At 35.8% G+C, this 26144-nt stretch overlaps 1 protein-coding gene across 1 annotated transcript in view; it reads right to left on the bottom strand.

Moving 5' to 3' along the window:
* Positions 1–26144, bottom strand: part of IL1RAPL1 (interleukin 1 receptor accessory protein like 1) — a 1264416-nt gene that overhangs the window by 554310 nt on the left and 683962 nt on the right. The window contains exons 5-6 of the mRNA XM_077889792.1: positions 5905–6091; positions 3146–3299 (exon numbers count right to left, since the gene is read on the bottom strand). Of these exons, the coding sequence (XP_077745918.1) occupies positions 3146–3299; positions 5905–6091 (341 nt within the window). The remainder of the gene's footprint in view (positions 1–3145; positions 3300–5904; positions 6092–26144) is intronic.

The following is a 26144-nucleotide window of genomic DNA, read 5'->3' on the forward strand; positions in this document are numbered from 1 at the left end:
AGTGTGGCTGAGGCTTAGAGAAGAGAGTGGAGGCTACAGATGCCAAAACACCTTACATAAAAAAAAAAAAAAATAACAATGTTGAAAGTATACTAACAGTGATGAACAGGTTTATTATTTTTTTCATTGTGGTATTTTTTCCTTTTATTTATTTATTTCATTTTTTGAAAATATTTAATTTATTTATTTGAGAGAGAGATGGAGAGAGAGTGTGCGCATGAGCAGGAGGGTGGTGGGGGGAGGCAGAAGGAGAGGGAGAAGCAGACTCTTCCTTGAACAGGGAGCCCAAAGTGGGGCTCAATCTTGAGAGACCCTGAGATCGTGACCAAAGGGACACGCTTAAGTGACTGAGCCACCTAGATGCCCCATGGTCTGTTTTCCTGAACCACTATTTTACTTGAGTAGACACATACACTTTTAATAAGTGAAAGATCGGGATCCCTGGGTGGTGCAGCGGTTTGGCGCCTGCCTTTGGCCCGGGGCGCGATCCCGGAGGCCCGGGATCGAGTCCCACATCGGGCTCCCAGTGCATGGAGCCTGCTTCTCCCTCTGCCTGTGTTCTGCCTCTCTTTCTCTCTGTGACTATCATAAATAAATAAATAATTAAAAAGAAAAGAAAAAAAATAAGTGAAAGATCTCCCATCAAAGCTCACAACATTGCCTGCACATTTAGCCACTTTCTTTATCTAGAAATGTTCTTTTCTCTTCACATATAGAATTATTTCTTATTTTAAAGAAACACGTTCTAACACACTTCAAAATGCTTACCATTGGCTAATGCACATCCACTAAAATAATAATATCATACTTTGCATAATATTTATATTAAATACAGTATGATTATGATATGCAGAAAATCAAGATACACAATACTGGTTCATTATCATCCAGAGAACTTCCCACCTTTGCTGCTACAGTAAGAGATATAATTTGGATTCTAAGACACGTTGTTTAATTTGACCACAGGCCAAATTTAGTGTTACACTAAAGCACAATTATGAAAAAAACATATCTTGCCAATAGACTTGTTAATACCTAAAATGTATTTGAATATATGCCATTTTTAATTATTGGTCATGCAGCTCTCCAATTCACCCAAAATTTTGTATATAAGCAAACTTCGCTTTATAATTTATATGCCCAAATCAATGTCATAGGTAAGGCTCCTTAAATTAGAGGTATTCAGGATAATCAGTTGAATGAAAATTTTCATTAAAACTTTCATCTACTTCCTCTTGGATAATACAGAATAATTATTCCTTCTTTTCAAGTAAATAAAAGATATTTTTGGAGAAATGAAGTTACAAAAATAGCAGCCCTGGGTAGCATTTAGAGGAAAATAATTCTATTATTGGTCATATAAAATAGCCTCATTTAAGTCATTTCTCCATCTGGGAGCCAGTTTCTAGTCTGTGAGATTTTTTTCATTACCTCTTACTAGATAGTGGTTTAGTATCCTAATGTTTCTAGGAAAAGAAAAGATGTGCTTACTAAGGATTAGCTCTCTATATTCCAAAGAATAAAGGCTAGAAGTATAATCTATAGTCTTTACAGATAGATATTTTTTATTATATTTTTAAATTCCCTTGTCTCTATATCTACTCTTGGAAAATCTACTTCAGTATAAATTAAAAGCAAAAAATAAATAATTAAAAAACCTCAATATTTATTGCAAAGAAAACCCAGGTATAAACAGTTATATTTTTCACTGTTCCATTAAACAGATAAGGAGGTAGAGTGATAAAGTGTTCATTGTAATTCTCTATATAGAGACCTATTAAACACAGCAAAATTGAAAACCAAACTACTTATACATCACACATATGCATACCATATGTACATAATACAAGACTGAATGCATGTTTACTGTTTAAGTATATCATATATTGCAAGTGGCAGTTATTTACTGGGTCTAATATTTATCAAAGGCATTACCAAAGACTACCTTTTTAATTTAACCAAATTTTCTTTAGACCAGAATAACTACTATTCATCAAGCGGATTTCCTGAAATTGAATTGTAATATTTATGTCTAAATATATCATAATTTCAAAGTTTGAAAGTAAAGACAATTTTTATAAGACAAAGGTGACTAGCACAAAACCCTTCATAAACAGGAAAACTATATTAAGTGAATCAATGAACAAATGAAAATCTCTTTAACGTATAAGATATCCTTTGTCAACTTATTTGTATATGTTTCATAAATAGGATCATGCAAAAAGTCATCAAGAAGAATCTCTCTCAGTAAGATAAGAACAATGTCTAACTCCCTAATATTGCTCTTGTTTCTCCCCCTTTTTTGTTCTCTTGGAACCACTTTTAGAGATGCAAACTATAAAGTAAAAAGAGGTATGTTACCTGACATACAATGACCATAATGCACATCTGGATATAATTCTGTTATACAAACTGATTTCATTCAACTTATGTTACCTCAATAGATCCTTGCAAAAGTCCAATGAACTATACAAGGGCAAATTTTATCACTGCCATTTTATACATGAATAAATTGATATTGTGAAGGCTGTGGTGATTCCAATAAGGTCATGTGACTAGTGATCTGTAGATTCATTATTATAGATGGAGTTCTCAATCTTGCTCAAATGCCCTTCTACCTTAGCAACCAGAGACAGGAATGACACCATTCACTGCACCTCATACAATTATTCAATTATTGTACCTGCAATTATGTTATTTTCAAATTCATGAGAACATATATGTCAGATTCACAGAGTGATAAATCAGAAAAATAGCAAATTTTCTAATTTGAAGCAAGACAGGAAGACAGAGATAGATTTCATATATTCTATTTCAACACCTTAGAAAGTGTTTCCAAAAATGATACCATTACAAAATACAAGCATAATTTTCTGAAACTGTAAACTCATTATTTCAAGTACTTTCAACAGCTAACATTTCTGTAATTCCCTAAGCATATTTTCTTTAACCTTTCAAATGCATTTCAGCACAGGATGATTTAAAAGCAAGGAGGAATAAATTTTACCTTATAGGAATCCACTCAGCATTTGGTTAAGTACTTCTTTCATTGCATAGATTGGAAAAAATCAATATGCAGCACAAAAAGTCAACTTAAAATGGTAGTTTCATTACTTGCAAATGAAATATTGGAGACTATGATTACCTGTAACAGTTAATTCAGTAGTTCTTCTCACAACAAAGCCTCCATATTTTAATTCACAGGTGTAATTTCCAATATCATCTTCTCTGACTTCTCTTATAAGCAGTGTATCTCTTTTGAATACGATACTTGGCCTCCATGTTTTTGTCCTACATTCCTGCATGAGAAACACAGAATGTCTGTAGTAAGTACAATAATTGAAAAGCAGAGAAAAGTATTTTAAATAATGAAACCAAAAGCTTCTAAAGTTGTATTTTAAAGCGCTAAAGAGTTTAGGATTAATTCTAAAAATTTTCATACCTTCTCACATCTCCTGGAAGTCAGCTACCTCAATGTGAAGAGTATTTTTTTTTTTTAGCAAGAGTAACCTTTTTTTTTTTTTTTTTTTTTTTTTTTGGAGTGAGATAGCACACACACACGCACGTGCCTGTAGGTGCATGTGCAGGGGAGGGGCAGAGGGAGAGGGAGAGAAAGAGTCCTAAGCCCCACATGGGGCTCCACAGGGGACTTGATCTCATGACTCTTATGACTTTGAGACCATGTCCCGAGCCAAAATCAAGAGTCAGATGCTTAAATGACTGAGTCACCCAGCTGCCCCTAGCAAGAGCCATTTTATTAACTTCTAAGATTAGTGTCTCTAAATCAGATATATATTGATTTAAAAGATATAAGGGATACTTGTTAAGATTACTCCTAACAAAAAAAAAAAAAACAGATTACTCCTAACATCATTTTTAGAAGCAAATACTACACATTTGATGACTGTGAAATTAACCATCTTGATACTGATAGCATAAAATATAAGATATATTATTTTAGCATAAAGTAGAAAATTCTGTAGAAGAAAATGCTATTTTAATATTTTAAGTCTTTTAATACTACATTTAGAAATAATTCTATCTCTTCATAGCACGTATGTTCCACAATTTGTGAAAGAAATGGCCAACATTTATATACAAGGTCTTTACAGTACCATAAATATCTATTTTCATTGTTGATGGGTCTACCAAATTATGGTCTCTAAATTAAGCTTTGGATTATAATAATGTTGGCTCAGGAGCTTTCTCTTTTTGGCAGAACAGAAGTCTATTTCCTCTTGCCAGATTTGAAATCAATGCCATGAAGATAAAATAGCTTTAAGCCCTTCGACATTGCTCAGAGATAGTATTATTTCTAAAAATATTTATTGCTAAATAAAATTTTTGCAGACTATTATTTTGATTATGTGGTTCAATACCTTCAAGTAAGGGGGAGACAATTATCCAGTTATTTCGGACAAAAATATGCATCTTATATCCTCATATTAGTTGCATAAACTGTCATAATAAAAGTTATATACTGAATACATGGGCTACATATTGTCATGACTATGGAAAAATAATCTGGAAGACTTTCAAGTTCCATATATACCACATTTCCTCCAATCATTCCACTAGTGACAGTCTTTATAGCTTAAGGTCACAGTGATTGGGGTGATGGTGGAAACATGAATAAAGGGGCAATGTAAGGTCAGCCATTTTAAATATTGAGTGTGTGTCTGAGTGTGCATGTATAGAAGATGAAGGTGAAGGTACACACATGACTACCAGAAAAAAAAAAAAAAAACAACTTCTGTTCTTAGGGATCTTGGGTCAAACTCCCCTAATACCCTACTCCCCTAATACCTCTCCCCTGATGATTTGAGACAATCATCAGGGCTTGTGGAAAGCAGGCAAACCAGCAAGAATCAGGGTGAGAAATCCTCACATAATTTGAAAAAGGGAAAAATAAACCTCATCTGCGCAGAAACAGAGATCAGTGGTGCTAATATTTGAGGGCTGTTTGACAGTGTTTAGGATAGAAGTTCAACAGAAAAGTAGAAAAAATTTCAACAGTTCCCTTGCTGTTCTAAATCCTCCACTGATTGTTATCAAGAATCAAAATTAAGTATTACTCAGATACATACTAATATTGGTGGATATAGTTACTAAGAGGTCATGCTTCCTACATTCCTATTTCCAGGGAGTTGAACAAAGCAAATTTTATACTAGTACTCTTTAAATCAAGGATATTATGTTCCAGACAGATGTTCATAGTACTTGTATTTTCTTGAATACACTCAAAAACGGAAATTCTTTTGATGGTATAAATAAGCTGAAGGGTACATTCTCATCTTAAAATTCAGAGAAAGTCAATTATGTGATAGGAAGGACAGGGGTTGGATAATTCTCCTTAAATCTAAAATTTCTTTTGGCTTTTGAAAAAAGTTTACCTAGCGCTATTTTTATAATGTTATGAATTTTCATCAGATTTTTAAAAATATATATGCTTTATGTGAATAGGATTAGAATCTACACAAAGATACTTCCATTAAACAGAACTTTTCATAAAGCTAGTGTATCATTTTTTTCATGGAAGTAAATCAATCTTTTCCTTGTTTGGAAACATTAGGAACGTTTTTATCAAGAGCTCTGAAATGGATGCTTAATGTATTTTAGTTCCTGAAATTATCAACACAGATTATAATAGACTTGAAGGAATTATATAAACTAGATACAAACGTAAACACAACAGCTTACTGTAATGGATCGCCAATACAAATATTGACTAGCATTTATAAAAGCTATTGGTTTGAAAACTTTTAATGACCAGCACAACTTGCTGTATTTTAGGAGGGCAGAGCCAAACTTCATCATATTCATATAACTTTTTTATCCAACTTGTCCAAGAATAAGATACAGATTAGTCTATTTATAAGGAACATAATCATTCACAGTACATACCTTATACCATAGGATTTCAGGTTCTCTGGTTGGTAGTAAAAAATCTTCTATGTCACGGCATGAAATTTCCTTGCTTTTGCTAAGTTCAGCTTTGTCAAAGTATTTCATCTTGGAATTGTAGCAGAGTCCAGTATCATTTTCACCCACGGTCAGTGAGATGGATACTTTCATACAGTATGTAGAGTTTCTGTAATGAAGCAGAATAAATACATGGTCTGGTGTGAACAAAAAGTAAGTGCTGCCACGCAGGATGTTTACTTCGCTAAAGGGGACAGACAGAGAGACAGAGGCAGAGACAGAGAGAGAAGGAGGAGGAGGAAGAGAGAGAGAAAGAAAAGGAAAAACTCCACTAATTAATGATATGGTATCATGGCTTACTCCACAGGGTTCTTCTTGTCACTCAGCTAAACACTGCTTGGTTCTGTGAAACCATTTGTATATTTTTCATTTGCTAGAAAAAAGTTTTGTATTATATACAATTCTTGTTTGAAAAAAATGTTCAATAAGGATTTCTGTATCTAGAAATGTAAAAAAAAAAATAAAGGTAGATTTAGGTCAGAAAGGAAGTCAACCTTGGGTTTATGGTAAACTTGGCAAACCCAACAGAGAAGTAGAAAAATGTAACTGATCTATTAAGCATAATGTAAGGAGAAGAGTAAAGCTGCTCATTTCATACAGTACTGGTTGTCTTGATAAGTGGAGAGCTTATTGATGAGTCTGGGAAGAAAATAACCTCGGATAAAAATACAGCAAGCTTATTATCTTTACAAACCCAGATCCATTTGGGTTGGGACCTGGAGTCTAGGTTGTCAGACAAGAGAATTATTCTAATGTATTATGTAAGGACAACTCCACCCTGGTAAATTCTATGGAATCAGTTCATTATATCAGTATCTCATTTTACAACCTGTTGGTTCCTAAATCAGGTTTATAACTTGAAATACAAGAGAACAGAAATCAAGTTCAGAGATCTCTGAAAGAGTAGACCAAAGGAAGTTTTGTTTTTGTTTTTTATTTTTTGTTTTGTAAACTGCACTTTCTCTGCTGTTTATGTCTCTGGACATGCACTGAGCACTGCTATGGGTCAATCATGCTGATATAGGCAGTGAGAATAAAGAGAAGCATAAAACATTAAATTCAAGGTTTTGTACAGAATGTCTTACTTGGTAAGTGCCCAATGGCTCACTTGTATACTTGGGTATCAAAGTCCTGTCTTTGAGTTTTACTGCTTACTATTTCTGTAACTTTGAGCAACCCATTTAACACCTTGGAACTTTAGGTGGAGGGTGTTTGAGTATTAAATGGGATAATGAATTAAAATCTGTTTGGCCTGTTACTGGTACTCCGTAATGTTGGCACTTCTCACTCCACATTGGTGTACACAGATCATAGCCCCCAAGTCTTCCTCCTTATTCAGCCAAGATGCTTGACATTTAAGCAACTCTTTGATTTAAATTCTTGCTTTATTTTAAAAATGCCTATATGACATGACGAGAATAGCCAGAAAATAGGTAGGTTGGTTATGGCATAATAAAACATATAGTTGGTCTTGGCTGCCACAGATTTCCTGAAACTCAGAACTGCCTGAGTAATAGGAGTGTCTTTTGTTATTCAAAGTAAACCCCTTTTAATTATGCTGAGTGAAGTAAGTCAGTCGGAGAAGGACAAACATTATATGTTCTCATTCATTTGGGGAATATAAATAATAGTGAAAGGGAATATAAGGGAAGGGAGAAGAAATGTATGGGAAATATCAGAAAGGGAGACAGAACGTAAAGACTGCTAACTCTGGGAAACGAACTAGGGGTGGTAGAAGGGGAGGAGGGCGGGGGGTGGGAGTGAATGGGTGACGGGCACTGGGGGTTATTCTGTATGTTAGTAAATTGAACACCAATAAAAAATAAATTAAAAAAAATTGTCTTTGAATTTATGTTAAGGAGATGCTTTGGGGTGAAGTCCCTGGCAAGCCTCGGTGGGGATGGGGCTGGTTATCAGAAAGACCAAGTGTGCAGAAGGTTGGAATTTTTTTTTTTGAAGGTTGGAATTTTTAACCCTCTCCACTGACCTTCAGGCAAGAGGGCAGGAATTTCAGGCTATGCTCTATAAAAACTCTAGAACAAAAAAGATTTGATGAGTTTGGGTTGATGAATATATGGAGATGCTGGGACGGTGGCATGCCTGGAGACGACATGGAAGTTCTGTGCCTCTTCCTCCACACTTTTTCCCACACATCTCTTCCATCTGACCATTCATTTCTATCCTCTGAAATACCCAACAATAGTAAGTAAACTGTTTTCCTGGGTTTTGTGAGCCATTCTAGCAAATGATTGAATCCAAGGAGGGGTTGTGAGAACCTCTGATTTACAGTCAGTCTGTCAGAAGCACAGGTGACAATCTGGACTTGCAATTGATATCTGAATTGTGAGACAGGGGCAGTCTTGTGAGATTGAGTCTTACCCTGTGGGGTGTGATATTATCTCCAAGTAGATAGTATCAGAACAGATTTGAACTGTAGCACATCCAGCTGGTATTACAAAATTGCTTGGTGTGGTGGGAAAAAACCCTACATACTCCATTTCAGAAGTACTGAGAATGAGGAGAAAAGTAGAGTTTTCCTTTATAGTTATTTACTCAGCTTTATATTGGGTAACAAAGAAAACTACCACAAAATTATTAGGTAGACTTATTAAATGTGGCTGTCTTTACCTTTGTATAATAGCCTACAAGCAGGTCTAAAATGCTTTATAGGTTGGGAAGAGGGGCGCTCAGGTGGCTCAGCCTGTTAATCACCAACTTTTGATTTCAGCTCAGATCATGATTTCCAGGTTGTGAGATCAAGCCCTCCATTGGGCTCCACACTACGTGTTGAACTTGCTTATGATTCTCTCTTTACTTCTCCCTCTGCCCCTCCCTTTCCTTTCTCTCTCTCCCTTTAAAAATAAAATAAATAAAATAAAACAAAATAAAATAAACTTCATAGGTGAAACCCTTAACCTTTAACTAAAGTCAATCAATAAAAAGTTCCTGAAAGAATGTGTTCAGAGATTTTGTTTGAATGATAAAATAAATTCCCTGCTCTTGGCTCCTCACAATCCAGGAGAAATGATACACAAGTAAATAGGTGAATGTCAATGTGAGAAGCACTACAAAGAACTACTGTGTGCTACCACAGGAGTGTCAAAGAGAGAAACAAGACTTCAAAAGTTGCGATACCTGGTTGTCTTACAAAATGAGTAAGAATATGGCAATTTTAACAAAGGCTTTTTCAGGGAATAGTATGCACAGTCTTGAAGACATGATGTGTTGGAAGAATAGCGAATACCTTAGTGTGGCTGGATTATGAAGTAGTTATGAAGGGACAGTGGGGATTGAGACTGGATCGTTGTGCAGAAGCCTGAAGGAGAGGCAGGTAAACCACAGCAGAATGTGGACTTTATGCTAGGAATTGAAGACATTTGGATTTTGGAAAGATTTTTTTGATCACAGTGAGAAAAATAGGTTGGAGAGAACCAAGGACTAAGTGCAGTGAGATAATCAGAAAACAACATCATTCATTCAGGAGAAAAATGGCAGCTCCAAAGGCAATGGCCATTGAGACAGAAAGGAGGAACCATGTTCAAATTATATTTAAGATATAGAATTGATATGAGAGTGAAGGAGTAAAGGAAAGAGAGGTATCCAAGATGATGAAGAACTTTTGTCAGATGAGTATATGAAAACTAGAGTCAATCTCTCAGCATGGAAAATATGGAAAAAGAAACAGCTTTGAGAGAAAAGAAAGTGTGCTAAATTTTAGCTTGAGCTTCACACCCAAGTAGAAAAAAATAGCCTCTTTGGTTTTGCCAGAAATATTGCTCATGCATTATTTATTAATTTTACTCCAGCACAGACTAGAGCATGCTCTTCATGGGCTTATTTTCAGATAATATTATCAGAAAAAAATAATTACCTAAGTTAAGCAATTAACTATCCTAGGACACTTTCCAAAGAAAATATGCATATTTTAGAATAATTCTGATAATTGTACACATTAGAATTCTTAAAGAACATACTTTCCTAAGAAGTAAATCAGTAAATTCTACATGGGAACTCCACATTAATCTTTTAAACTCCCGAGTCTTGGGTTTTCCTTCTCCTCAAATTACTGATTGCTGTTGTTTGTTTGTTTTCCCATACCTTCTTTATCAAATGCCCAACATATTTTATACAGTCAGGGTTGAGAGCAAGATCTCCAAAACCCAACTGTAAGAGGTTCATATTCCAGCTTGATCACTCATTACTTTTGAAAATTAGGGAAAGTCACCTGACTCCTTAGGCTTCCATCTACTCGTGTATATAAGAAGAAAATAATACTCAAGACCTCAAAGGTTGGTCTGGGAGTCAAACATGCAAAAACACAAAAAGAGCTTTGGGCAGTGACCATCTTCCAGGAGCACTCAGGAAGTGTTAGATCTCATCATTAGTAATGCATCCCTCTTCACTATTTTCTTTAGATTTCCATTTTCCAGTCTAGCCACCCCGAGTGTTTAAAAGGCAGGTGAGATAGACAACATGACCATGAGGATGCCTTCAGTTCTTTGGTGTTTAATTAGTTTCAGGCAAAGAATCCAGATAAATCTTTCTGTTTTTCATCTGGAATATCTGAGTGGGCTGGAGAAGAGTGAGTACACTTGATGAAAAATACAAACTCCTCACCCCAGTTGTCCCCTTCTCTTATTTTATAAATGCAACTGACCCCTAATTTCCAGAAAGTGGCTCCAGATCAGCACACTTTGATGTTCTTACTTTCCCAACTTTTATTCCTCATCTCTGTGAGGTGACTGCTGATTTACAACTGTCTGGTAATGTCTGGAATTCCAGACTCCCCAGGATAGCACTATTTCCAAATTACTTTCAATGTTTTAATACTTGTTTACTGTTTCTGTTCATCAGGAGGTGATTTAAAAAGCTAAAAATAAAGCAGCATCCTATGAACACTATAGTCCTATTTACTGAGAAGAGATAACAGGAAGCAAGCAACTTGCGACACATTAATAAACATGTGATCCCCCTGAGGGGAATTACACACTCTCAAAGTAAAGAGCACCATCCACCATCATCAAATTTGCAGCACAACTGCTATGGCACTGTGGCTCTGTGCCATCAGGGAAATACCATGCAATGGGGTAAATGGGGTAAGGCGAATGCTCCTATAGGATGTACGGTGAAAATCATCAGCACGTATTTACTCATATTCTATTGTTGAGAACAGATGGGCTGCAATCTAGGCAACAAGGCAACAATCCAGCATGACTGCTGGTTTTGATGTTAATAAAATGGCTAGAAAGACAGGATATACATATATGTAGAGAAAACAGTTTTTTTTTTAAACAGTTGTTCTTAACTGAGACTCAACACTGAAGTGTCCTCTCCAGGGAAGAAATGATATTATTGTGGATTTTAAAAAGACCTAGTTCAACTACACTTCAATAATAAATAAAAATACAATACAATCAATATTTAATGAATTTTTTTAAAAAACTACTTTTCTCTGGCAGAGGTGACCTGTAGTATACACCAAGGACACAAAATGTATTTTACAAATCAAAGTCACACAGATTTCCTTCTTTTCACCTGCTGAGGTCATAACAAAGCAACCCAATGCCTAAAGAAGTCAATGACTTACCCAAGTTCTACTACCTATTTAGTGGCAAAAATGGGGTTACAACTCATATTGACTCACTTCTAATTCTATACGCTACTAGAGATCATTAGTGCTGGGTCAGCACACAAAAACTATATATACATATATATTTAACACCGTTTAAAACAAAAGAAAGTTACTCACTCTTAGCCCCCGGTTTTCTCTTCTTTTATACCGCCAAATAGATGTCTTTGGGAGAAAGGGAAAATGTGATCTAACCTGGATTTCTTTGAAAATTCAGGTCCTTAAGCTCCCCTATGTTTAGTAAGGACTAAAAGGGAGCAAATCACAGGTCCTGTAGGTTTTCTCCAGCTCTTTCTACTATATACTTTTTACAAACTTACATTTTTTAAAGATTTTATTTACTTATTCATGAGAGACACACAGAGAGAGGCAGAAACATAGGCAGAGGAAGAAGCAGGCTCCTTGTGGGAAGTCTGATGTGAGACTCATTCTCAGGCTACCAGGATCATGACCTGAGCCAAAGGCAGATGTTCAACCACTGAGCCACCGAGGTGCCCCACAAACTTACATCCTTGTAAATGAGGTAGCTACTGAAAGGACTGCCCAGAGTCCTGCCTTACAAGAGAGGAAAAAATGTAACCTGAAACCAATATAAAGATTGAAAACTAACAAATATAATATGAACATAATTAAGAAGCAAATATATGACAAATATAAAATGAAAATAACTTCTGTAAGTACAGACTTTGGAAGTCAGTACAGGGCGTTCAAGTTCTCCACAGGTTTCTTTGCAGTCTGCTACCTTGAAATAGACCAAGATTCTGAATTGGCACTCATGGGAGCTATCACAGATTTACATTCATCTTTTAAAGGATGACAACATTGCACAACTACAGATCGAGGTGTGGAAATGTGGGTGGTCCAGACAGGAGGTAAGAAAGAAAATGAGGTGTGAGGGGCACCTGGGTGGCTCAGTGGTTGAGTGTCTGCCTTTGGCTCAGGTTGTGATCCCAGGGTTCTGGGACTGAGTCTGCATCAGGATCCCCGTGAGGAGCCTGCTTCTCCCTCTGCCTATGTCTCTGCCTCTCTCTGTGTGTCTCTAATAAATAAATAAATTTTTTAAAATCTTAAAAAAATAAAATGAGGTGTGAGAAGGGAAATTTTGTATATTACCTGTTTAGCTGATAAAGTATAATAAAGACCACATTAAAAAAAAAGACCACATGACACCACACTGAGGGTAGCACAGTTACAATTATTCTGTAATTATACCTCCTCTGCATGATAATATTTGATGCTGAATGTCCCTCTCCTACTCTAACAGAATTACCAGTAGCATGATTGTTAAATAGATCCTCTAACAGCATCACTAAACACTTGACCCGTCTGTTAATTCTCAGGTCCCTAGGAAAAATAATAACATTGCCATAGTATTTGGAGATCTTTTCCCACATTATGAACTGCTGAGAAAGACAGATAGGAATTTGATCAATGTTTTTAAAGGATTAAGTTGTTCTCTCTTCTCTGTTATATAGGGTCTACTCTAACATTTACTGGTCATTTTTTTAAGCCATAATCTTTTGTACATAAATGTTTTGTAAAAATAAAAGTACACAGTATTTTTAAAGTGTCTCAAATACTTGGGCATGGAAGGACAGCAGATCTGAAGGTTCAGTTCTGTTCAGATCTGAACAGAACTGAACCATCTGGAAGGTGGTTCCTTTACCACAAATTTTCTCATAGTGTCCAATCATTAGTGGTGAAAATAAAATGTTAGGAATAAAAAACATGTAAGGGTTAGACTACGGAGGGAACATCTTACAGTTTGTTAAACCTTAAATATGCTTTGCTAGTTTATTTCTAATCTGAAAGCCTTTCAATTTTTTCTAGATTTCAATTTTTTCTATCCGTGTTTATGGTGATGCCTGAAGCTATGCGTGTGGCCCCTCTGTTATATCTTATCTTTCTTATACATATTATGCTTACAGCTACTGGCACTAAATGTAAAATTTATTTGGATTAGCTTTTCTTTTGAGAAGAGCTCTGGAGGACTTATTGATTTAACTTTGCTTGAAATCAGCCCTTGTAAAAAGATTACAGAAAGACCACTGAGCAAGTGATAACACTAAAAATGCCAGTTTATTGCTTTCTCATTTGAAATTCTGGTTTCCAAAAATTTAACTGGTAACCTGAACTTCATTCACAGTCTTCTGCTAGCTATAAATTCAAAATAATTATTTTTGTCTTTTTGGTGGCAAGTAATTAGTATAATTTTGCCATCTCTGTTTTTCATGCTAAGCTTCCTGAAATATTAGAGTTGAGAAGGCCTCGGTGAATGGAATCCTCATCCAGTATTTCTCTGAGTTATTCCTGGGCATGAGGACTTTTGAACTTCACAACTAGATCACAGAGTCTCCTTCCTGACCTCTTCTTGAGGGAGGAGAAAAGAAGGGGACAGAAAAACAAAAATAAAAACATGCCCCTGAAGGAAACTGAGGCCTAAGACATGGGTTCAAGGTCACCTAAATTACAAATAAGTTCTTCAGGAAAGCCTATCCATCTTATCCCTTTATTTTCCTAGAAACAATCTCAATTTGCAATCCTGTATTTCCATTTATTTTGCTGTCCCCTCTGTTAATATATATTCTTCTCACAGTATATAAGAGAGCTGCATGCTGTTTGGATTCTTAGAGATCTATTTTTTAACAGGTAAAATACAACATAAAATTAACTATTAATATTTGAAAGTGTACAACTAAGTATCATTCAGTACATTAATGATGCTGTGCAACCTCTATCTAGTTCTATGGCATTTTTATCATCCCCAAAAGAAACCCATAACTATTAGCAAGTGCTCCCTATTTCCTCATTCCCACAGTCCCTAACAACCATCAATCTGCTGTCTTCATGGATTTGCTTATTAGGAATATTTCATATAAAATGAATCACATAATGTGTGGTTTTTTGTGTATGGCTTCTTTTACTTAGCATGATGTGTTCAAGATTCACCCATATTGGAGTATGCATCTGTACTTCATTCCTTTTCGTGGCTAATAGCCCACTGTGTAGATACACAAATATAGTTCATTTGAACATGAGCAGATGGACATTTGAATTTGTTTCCACATTTTAGCTACTGAAAATAATGCTGCTATGAAAGTCCATGTCCAAGTATTTGTTTGAGTTCCTTCTTTCGATACTTTTGGGAATATACCTAGGAATGGAAATGTTGGGTCATATGGATATTCTATGTTTAATTTTATGACATAACAAGCACTTCTATTTTTAATCTTTTAAGCTCTTTCTACCCTTTTGAATACCAGTTTCTGCTGGCGCAAGGAGACTAAGGCATTATAAAAATGTGTTCACTGACTATTGTGGCTCAAGACTTAAAAGGCCGAATGATTTTTTAAAATTAGGTGCCTAGTACAGTGCCAGGCATAGAGTAGGCACTCTCAGTAAATGTTTGTGAAATGAATGAAAAAAATTAACTATTCATTAAGGTCTATATAGTTCTGATTACATTCCTTCTTTGCTCGATCCCTTCAAACAGCTCTCATCTACACCAAATAAACTAGTTTCTATCCGCTCTTGTTTTATGCTTCTTTGAAACAGCACATACTTCTTGATAGTGGATGTGGCAAGAAAATGTGTCTTCCAGGTCCATCAAAAAAATAAAACAGAGCTGTAAAGATTTCCTGGCACTGAAGAGCTATCTGCAATCACCTGATTATCTCATTCTTTCACCGTGTTTGTAACAGACTTTCTTCTAACTGTAGTTGACCTTCTTGATTTGAAAGATAAAAAAAAGGGAGAATACAGGTGTGAGCCACATTTGGGTCCACTGTAAATCATTTTCTTTTTCCTCTCCAAGCATTACCCAGGCAGTTTTTTTCTACAGTGAGTATAATAGCGTTTACACTATTAAATCTTGCTCCTAGGCTATTGTAGAGAAGCAGTGACCCAGGATCCAGATGTTCAGCTAATCTTAAACCCTACCTCCTTATTTTACAATGAAAATTCCAGAGAAAGTTGTAACAGAGTAAAACAAAATCGATGTTAATCTTTAAGGAAGACAGAGAAGTACCAGAATTAGGGGAAATTAGACTCATTCACAAATACATTTTTCAGAGTTAGATTAATAACATATAAACATAAAAACATACTTTATTTTCCCCTACTGTATAGAAACCAAATATGGACAGTGTCAGGTAACAGCCTTCATAATCACTGGGTTTTTCTTTTCTGCTAATATTTCTTTATTTTTTTCTGCTAATATTTCTTTAAATATGTCCCTAAATGTCATAACAGCATATGCCTTATTCAGTTTTGCTTTCCAGAATGATATTTCTTGGTAAGAGCTTTGCTTTCCTTAACTTCAGAAGAAAAATACAATAAATAAAATTAACTGAGAAGATGGTAGATAATCTTAATTATTAAGGACATTTATATCATATTTCAAATTACACGTATAAGGCAGAAAGTGAATAAATTCCATAAAATTGATAAGGTGCATATTTCCAGACTCTAGAGACTGGTACCATTTTAAATATATAATGCTTACCAAAATTCATGATCTTGAGTTTTTTTTCTGAGTTTCATATGAAGAGTGACCTCTTTGAATTTAGCATATATAGAAACTAGCCTAATTTCTGCAGACACAAAGGAGACAAAACAGCATACCTGTATACACGAAAACTTCCTCACCCAAGAAAGTTTTGGAGGAAAAGTAAATGGAAGCCAGAAATGCTCCCCAAAAAAGACATTGCAGCTACCACCCTTGACTCAACATGTTCATACCACCAGCCTGGTGCTCAAATGTGAAGGTAACACATTAGCTCTTGCTTGCCTTTTCCACAACGCTCTAATTTCACTTTTGAACTCTTTCACTGACTTTTCTCCCATACTGGTTTGAGACAGTTTCTTTCTATATAAATTCAATATATTTCCTCTTATCCTTCCCTAAGCAAAGGCATGCCATTTGATAAAAACAAAATAAAACCATTAAGTCCAGCAGAGAACACACAACCTAACATAGGCATGGATGTATAACATCACTTATTAAATGAGCCAATTATCACTTACCGAACATTTAAAATTCATTAATTCAGTCAATACATATTTTTTGAGCAAAGACTAAGTCTGGCCCAGCTGGGGATAAAGCAGTGAACAAGCAGAGTACTTGATTTTATGTAGCTTATATTTTACTGAGAGGAAATGGTGGAGGGAGGAATATTGTACAAAAAGCTTTATACAATACCACTTCACAGATACTGGAATGGCTATTATAAAAAAAATGGAAAACAACAAGTTTTGGCAAAGATGTGGAAAAAATGGAACCCTAGTGCCTCACTAGTAGGAATATAAAATGGTGCAGCTGCAATGGAAAACCAGCTTGGCAGTTCCTCAAAAAGTTAAATACAGAGTTACCATATGATCTAGCAGTTCCACTCCTAGGTATATACCTAAAAGAATTGAAAGTAAGGACTTAAAGAGATACTGGTGTATCAGTGTTCATATTAGCATTACTTGTTCATAGTAGCATTATTTATAATACCAAAACATAAAAAGAACTCAAAGTCCATCAAAATATGAATGGATAAACAGAATGTGGTATATAAATGCAACAGAATACAACTTGGCCTTTCAAAAGAATAACATTATGATACCTGATGCAACATGGATGAAACTTAAAAATGTTATGCTGAGTGAAGTAAGCCAGACACAAAAGGACAAACGTGTACAACTACACTTATATAGTTAGAATAGGCGAATCCAAAGAGACAAAGGTAAAAGAGAAGTTACCTAAACTGGTGGAAAGAAAGGAATGGGGAGTTTGTATTTAATTTGCACAGAATTTGGAATGACAAACAAAAAATCTGAAAATGAATAGTGGGGATGGTTACACCACATTGTCAATGTATTTAGTGCCACTAAAGCATATGATCACAAATGGTTAAAAGAGTATATTTTATGTTAGGCATATGTGATCACAATTAAAAAACAATGAATTATACACTTTAAATGCAGGAATTATACAGCATGTGAATTATATATCGCAGTAAAGGCACTATTTTTTTTTATTGGTGTTCAATTTACTAACATACAGAATAACACCCAGTGCCCGTCACCCATTCACTCCCACCCCCCGCCCTCCTCCCCTTCTACCACCCCTAGTTCGTTTCCCAGAGTTAGCAGTCTTTACGTTCTGTCTCCCTTTCTGATATTTCCCACACATTTCTTCTCCCTTCCCTTATTTTCCCTTTCACTATTATTTATATTCCCCAAATGAATGAGAACATAAAATGTTTGTCCTTCTCCGACTGACTTACTTCACTCAGCATAATACCCTCCAGTTCCATCCACGTTGAAGCAAATGGTGGGTATTTGTCATTTCTAATAGCTGAGTAATATTCCATTGTATACATAAACCACATCTTCTTTATCCATTCATCTTTCGTTGGACACCGAGGCTCCTTCCACAGTTTGGCTATCGTGGCCATTGCTGCTATAAACATCGGGGTGCAGGTGTCCCGGCGTTTCATTGCATCTGTATCTTTGGGGTAAATCCCCAACAGTGCAATTGCTGGGTCATAGGGAAGGTCTATTTTTAACTGTTTGAGGAACCTCCACACAGTTTTCCAGAGTGGCTGCACCAGTTCACAGTCCCACCAACAGTGTAAGAGGGTTCCCTTTTCTCCACATCCTCTCCAACATTTGTTGTTTCCTGCCTTGTTAATTTTCCCCATTCTCACTGGTGTGAGGTGGTATCTCATTGTAGTTTTCATTTGTATTTCCCGGATGGCAAGTGATGCAGAGCATTTTCTCATGTGCATGTTGGCCATGTCTATGTCTTCCTCTGTGAGATTTCTGTTCATGTCTTTTGCCCATTTCATGATTGGATTGTTTGTTTCTTTGGTGTTGAGTTTGATAAGTTCTTTATAGATCTTGGAAACTAGCCCTTTATCTGATATGTCATTTGCAAATATCTTCTCCCATTCTGTAGGTTGTCTTTGAGTTTTGTTGACTGTATCCTTTGCTGTGCAAAAGCTTCTTATCTTGATGAAGTCCCAATAGTTCATTTTTGCTTTTGTTTCTTTTGCCTTCGTGGATGTATCTTGCAAGAAGTTACTATGGCCGAGTTCAAAAAGGGTGTTGCCTGTGTTCTTCTCTAGGATTTTGATGGAATCTTGTCTCACATTTAGATCTTTCATCCATTTTGAGTTTATCTTTGTGTATGGTGCAAGAGAGTGGTCTAGTTTCATTCTTCTGCATGTGGATGTCCAATTTTCCCAGCACCATTTATTGAAGAGACTGTCTTTCTTCCAATGGATAGTCTTTCCTCCTTTATCGAATATTAGTTGCCCATAAAGTTCAGGGTCCACTTCTGGATTCTCTATTCTGTTCCACTGATCTATGTGTCTGTTTTTGTGCCAGTACCACCCTGTCTTGATGACCACAGCTTTGTAGTACAACCTGAAATCTGGCATTGTGATGCCCCCAGATATGGTTTTCTTTTTTAAAATTCCCCTGGCTATTCGGGGTCTTTTCTGATTCCACACAAATCTTAAAATAATTTGTTCTAACTCTCTGAAGAAAGTCCATGGTATTTTGATAGGGATTGCATTAAACGTGTATATTGCCCTGGGTAACATTGACATTTTCACAATATTTGGAGACCCTACTCTTCCGCCATCTTGCTCCTCCCCCTAAAGGCACTATTTTTAAAAAGCTTTTACGTATTCTCTCATCTAATCTCCCTGGATCTGATCATATTTAACCCTCTTATTTTAAATATCATCTCCGTGTGTTGTCTCCTGTGTTTGCATCTCCAGCTCTGAACCCTCTTTGAACTCTACATTTGTGTATCCAGTTGCCTATTTAACAAATCTATCCGAAATCTAAAAAGCTACTTGAAACCTAAGGTGCCCCACAAGTAAATCTTTACTTTTTCCCTCAAAGCTACTCTCCCTAGCTTTCCATATGTCACCAATTGCCACTCCATTCCCCTAGCTGCTCACACAAAATACCTAGGACTTCTTTCGGACATCACAGGCTCACCCCAACAAGACTAGCATGAGATGAGTGAGAGGGCACCAAAAACTCAATAATTAAGAGACCACTATTTCAATACAGTGTTTCAAAAATCAAATCAATACAAAAAAAATCTATGAGAATAATAAAGGTTTATAATTCTTTACCACTCTGTTTTATATTTATCTTGTCAATGATTGCTAATTGATATTTTCATTTTTTTCTGTATATAGGTATATATTTTGTCCTCCATACAGTGTAAGCACCATGAGAATGGGAATTTTATCCGTCTCATTCACCACTTTATTCCATAAGTATGTCAGCCATTTACCAGGCTCTAACACTGGCTGACTTCAAGGTTGAATTTTTCCAAGAGAGGATCTGTCATTTCAGGTCCTAGAGTTGGTTATTTCACTTCCTTCCTTTCTTTTTCCCTTCAAACAGAGGGGTGTCTGTGGCTTCCTGCTGTTGCTGACCCCTGGAATGCCTCATGTTATGCCATTTCAGCTCTTCTATCATATTTATAATGCATTTTGTGTTTTAAATTTCCCCTACTGAAATACTTGGAATGAATTTGCTTTAACTGACTAGATCGTGGTCAATACAGTAGTTTAGGAAACAAATAGCTCAGTGTTTTATCTACATTATACATAAATTCCAAAAAGTCTCCCATGAGGTAAATAAAGAGGTACACAAGTATAGAGTTATATTTCCAAATAGTACAAATAACACTGTATAAGCATGGCACATTTAATAAAGTAAGGCACTTTTGCATTTTTCTAGCTATGATCAAAGTCTTTTATTGATATTCTAAAACCAAAAAAAAAAAGTATTTAAACAGTGAGTTGGTTTAATTTAAAGGCAGAATTATAGAGTGCCTGGTGGCTCAGTCAGTTAAACATTTGACTCTAGGTTTTGGCTCAGGTCATGATCTCAGCATTGTGAGATCGAGCCCCACACTGGGCTCCATACTCAGTGGGCAGTCTGCTTAAAGAATCCCTCTCCCTCGCCGTCTGCCCCTCCCCTGAATCTTGTGTGCTGTTTCTCTCTCTCTCAAATAAATAAATACAACTTAAAAAAAATAAAGGCAGAAGTAGACATTTTTGGGGAGAGACCATTTTATTCTGTGACATGCATATTTCACAGTTGGTGTCTTTTCAATCCTTTTTATGTAGTTTTAGTATCAATTCCAGTAGATAGTAATTTTTAGATTTTTTTTGCCTAGAAAGAAGAGCCACTAATCTGAATCACTAAAAGAGCAAATGGTTTAAATGCCAGCAATCCAATAAATAAATTAATTAATTAATAAATTAAATAAATAAATAAATAAATAAAGCCAGCAATCCAATAACTTTCCTTGGTAAAAAGAGGCCACGTTTAGAAAATAAAGGTCTAATCATTTGTATTTCTTTATAAATATTAACATGCTTATAATGTGACAATAACACTACAAGTTTTGTCAGCAAAGAATGTAGGAATGAACTCCTTTACATGTCAACTGCCAGAATATAATGCCACAGAGCAATGTTAGAGATATGATTAAAAGTGTCAAAAACAAAACACAAGTGGATCTAACCTTTACCCAAATATGATAAAGAGGAAAGAGGAGGAAGAGACAGAACTGGGGAGTTGCACAGGCAGCACTCACTAGCAGGCTGTGTGATTATGAACAAATAACTAGTCTTCCTTGAACTTCACTTACCTGATCATAAAATTATAAGGATACTTAACTTCCTAGCCTGTGCAAGAAGCAAATAGCATCCTAATGCAAACAGACTTTGTAACGGACAAACGGTTACTCAACACAGATCACTGCTGTTACTATGATGCACAGGTATGGCTTGACCCTTTAGATGACTGTCAACCTGACTACAACTCTTGAATCTTCTCACTTATGCCCAATGCTGTTTCACATACTCTTTGTTATTCATAATATCTCCCCTGCCTAAATATGGAATTTATATCATGGTCACCACTTTTTAAAAGCTTTTCTCCTTTCCAGCAGCACCTCATAAAAGATGAATCCCATAGCCCTTTATATTTAATCTCCTTATCCTACTATGAATACAGTTCTCCTCCATTTCTGTTCTCCAGATCCAACTTTTCATTTTTATAAAAAAGTTCAGTATAAATAGAACACCCTTACTGGGAGTCAAGTCCCATACATTCGAAATTCAGTTAAACTTGTCTCATATTATTGCCAGAAAGAGCTGCAGTTGCCATGAGGCATAAAGTGGAAGGCATCCCTAGATGCAGCAGGGAGAAAATAAATAAATAAAACAGCATGAATGAGGGCTTGCCTGTTATTAGCTTTGCTCCATTCTTGGTTTTTGATGGAAGAATCACCAATGGGACTCTAGAACTGGAAGGTTAAATAATTGCAGATGTCAATAGCTATATACATGGAACAGACATTTTGAAATTCAGTATTTTCAGAAGTATGGGTCATATGAGAAACACTTATCCTGAGCCAGAGGTTATATGGGATAATTACACAGGAATCTTTGCAACAGTCAGCTGTCAAACCTACTTTGCTGTCAATACTATAAGGTTATTTCTCATGTTCTTCTCATATGAAACAACTATTGCAAAGAAATGAAAATGGCTTTGTTGTATACATGAATTCTAGTTATAATATCTGCTTCTTCCTTAAAAGTCCATTATGGGGATCCCTGGGTGGCGCAGCGGTTTGGCGCCTGCCTTTGGCCCAGGGCGCGATCCTGGAGACCCGGGATCGAATCCCACATCGGGCTCCCGGTGCATGGAGCCTGCTTCTCCCTCTGCCTGTGTCTCTGCCTCTCTCTCTCTCTCTGTAACTATCATAAATAAATAAAAATTTTAAAAAAAGTCCATTATGATAATGGCCAGACAAAGAAAACTCTTATGGAACGGAGGAGTTCAATCTCATTATATTCAGTCTTATCAGAATTCACGGACTTCCCAAGTTATTCTTCATACACACATGAACAATATCATAATGATTAACTGGGCATCTTTTACTTCAGTGCTTTTTGAAGCTACAATTTATGCAACAGCATTGTAATCATTCCCACTCTCAAAAACCTTTCTGTTCACTAGTCTATTAAGTACAATTGTAATTGACTACCTTGGTGGCTAATTTGAAAAAGCTATTACATTGCTTCTGGCTCCTGGTTTTCTTTACTAATATAGATTTATTTGTAATCCAAATTGTACAAAGTATTGCTGCCTAATTTGACTTTGTAGTCACCAATGTCTTTATTTACCATTTATTATGTCTACAATGTATAAAGCACATAACATGAATAAGTCATTAATTTGAATTGTGGCTTTGGGTATGCTAGTCTCTTATTTGTCAAATAAAAGTCTCCATGAAGGATTACATCCTTTCCTGAAATTCCAAACTAACATTATTTATAATATCATTATGCATGTTATATTTACACAATCCATTTATTGCATTATTGGGAGATTTACATAGAGGTAGTCTTTGTGTGCACATTTGTGTACTCTATGTCTACCTGTAACTTACTTCTTCTCCTTCACTAATACAAATCTTTCAGTAGTATCATAAACTATTCTCATTTTCTCAACACAGCCTCATCCCTTTCTCTACTGTGCTCCCAGTTTTCTTTTCATTATTTCTCAGGAAATGTGGTTATTAGTGTTATCAATAATCTCCTGGCTTTCAATCATTATCTGGCTCGAACACAATATAGTATTGAATACTATTTATGTCCAGTCATCTTGATATTTTATTTGAAGGCCTTTTCCTGGTCTTGCTTTTGTACCTCTATTCACTCTTTTATTTTCCGTCAAATGCCAGAATTTCCCTAGATTTTTGTCCTTGGTATTCATTTCCTCTTGAGTGCTCTTATGTTGCAAAATGATACTTAGAATAAAGTACTGCTGCCCCCACTGATGGATAACAGTTGTTATCCATCTACAGTATGAAGTAACAAAGGAAATGTTGCATTTTTTAAAAGAAACTGAAAAGTAAATTTTTAATGAATATATGCTAATAGTGAAAAATTCCCACCTAACAGCCCCATCCATCCTGAAGCCAAATCTGGGGGCATATCCTATTACCAGGTTCTCCATTATCCACAGGAATTGGTTCAAATAGCACCCTCAACAACAATTTTTAAGAGTTGTCTCTTTCCCCATACCATTAGCTAACAAGATAAACTATGAAGCATTTTCATTTTTGGAAATTTAATCAGTAAAATAGGTCTCTTATTTTAGTCTTAGCTTATAATTCTATTATTTGTGAGGTTGAATGTCTTTTCATATACTTAAGTGGTATTTGTATTCCTTCTTTTGTGAACTATCATTTTGACCTTTTTTTTTTCCTTTTAGGCTAAGGATATTATTTTTATTAATTTGTAGACAGTTTTTGAAGTTAAATTCTGAGATGGGAAACACTGAAAAAAATTTGAGACCGGGTAGAATAGAGCATCAGTTATTGAGGTATCCAGAGAAAGGAGCATGGAAAAAGCACAGTGCCAGAGGTGGTCAACTCCCTTAGGCAGAGAGTGAGGTACCTTTGAGAGGAAATGTTTCCTTTGAATATTTAATGGTGAAGGGGGAAAAAGGGCTGACTACAAATAAAGGGCTCTCGTGAACCAAGATTGTGTCAAAGAATCAGAAGAAACCAGACTTGAAAAAAAATGTACTCTTTGTTAAAAAAAACTACCACTACCCCCAACAACAATAAAAATAATAAAATCCACATGCCATAATGACAGCAAAAGAAGGTGGTCTTGAAGTATGAAGTCAAGTAAGCCGTGGGATCACCTTACTCTACTCATCTCAAAGTGTCTTCTGCCGATTCAGGAAAAGAAATGAGAATCAGTTCAGCAAACAAAACCATTGGAAAGCACACGTACACACACACATATCTACAGACAAAGCAGAGGAAAATTTTAACTCAACACCTCAGGGATTTTATATTTAAATAAGTGATTGTAGAATTAGAAGAACACCATGATTCATAAAATTAAAAAAAAACAACTCCAAATAAAAAGGACAAATAACAGGAAGATGTGAAGCAGGAGCTAATCAAATTCAGGAGAGACAGGAAATGAATGAAGACTAAATTATAAAGTGCTTATGGTAGGCAGAATTTTTTAAATGTCCAGTGAAAGATGACCGACTCTAATGCTCAGCACACTTGAATATAATGACTTATCACTCCTTTAATTATGATATGTTATGAGGCACCATAACTTAAAATAAGGACGATGATCCCACATTCTCCAGATGGGCCCTTAAAAGCATAGAGCTTTCTCTATCTGGTAGCAGAAGAGGAAGTCTGAGACATTTGAGGCATGAAAAGGATTCAATAAATTATCACTAGTGTAAAGGTGGAGGAAGACATTTGACAGAGAAAGAATATGAGCAACTTTTAGGAGCTAAGAGTGGTCCCTGGCTGACAATTAGGAAGAAAACAGAAAGTTTATTACTATAACCACAAGAATCTAAATTTGGCTAACTACTTGAAGTGGATTTTTACCCGGATCCTCCAGTTAAGAATCTGGACCAGGTAACCTTAACTCTTCACTTGTGAGACCCTAAGCTGAGCCTGCTATGTGTTCTGAACAACAGAACTGTGGGAAAACAAAAATGGGTATTGTTTTTGACCAAGAAGTTTGTGGTAATTTGTTATGGTAGCAATACAAAATTAAAATAGTTCTCAAGGGAAAATAGGTATAGCCACATTTAACATAGGTTAATAAAGAATAGAAAAGAGACAAGAGGTAATACAAAAAAGTTTAAAGATGAATTTAAAGACCAAATGTGAGACCTGAAACCACCAAAATCCTGGAAAAGAACACAAGTAGTAACTATTTTGACATCCACTATAGCAACTTCTCTCTAGATATATCTCCTGGGGCAAGGGGAACAAGAACAAAAGCAAAAATAAATGTTTGGGACTACATTAAAATAAAAAGAAACAATAAACACATCTAAAAGGCATCCCACTGAATGGGAGAAGATATTTGCAAATGAGATATCTGATAAAGATTTAGTATTCAAAATACATAAATAACTTAGATAAATTGACACCCAAAAAACCCCAAATAATCTAATTTAAAAATCAACAGAAGAAATGAACATACGTTCTTCAAAGAAGATATCCAGATGGCCAAAAGACACATGAAAAGATGCTCAACAGGGACACCTGGGTAGCTCAGTGGTTGAGCATCTGCCTTTGATTCAGGTCGTGATCCTGGGGTCCTGGGATCAAGTCCTGCATCAGGCTCATTGCAGGGAGTCTGCTTCTCCTCTGCCTGTATCTCTGCCTCTCTCTCTCTCTCTGTATCTCTCATGAATAAATAAATGACATCTTTTTTTTTAAAGAAAATATGCTCAACATCACTCATCATCAGGGAAGTGCAAATCAAAACTACAATGAGATACCACCTCATAACTGTCAGAATGGGTAAAATAAAAAACACAAGAAACAATAAGTATTGGCGAGGATGGGGAGAAAAAGAACTCTCTTGTACTGTTGGTGGGAAAGTAAACTGGTGAAGCCACTGTGAAAAAACAGTACAGAGGTTCCTCAAAAATGTTA

This window comes from Canis aureus, chromosome X (assembly GCF_053574225.1).
Source record: "Canis aureus isolate CA01 chromosome X, VMU_Caureus_v.1.0, whole genome shotgun sequence".
In the NCBI taxonomy this organism is placed as follows: Eukaryota; Metazoa; Chordata; class Mammalia; order Carnivora; family Canidae; genus Canis; species Canis aureus.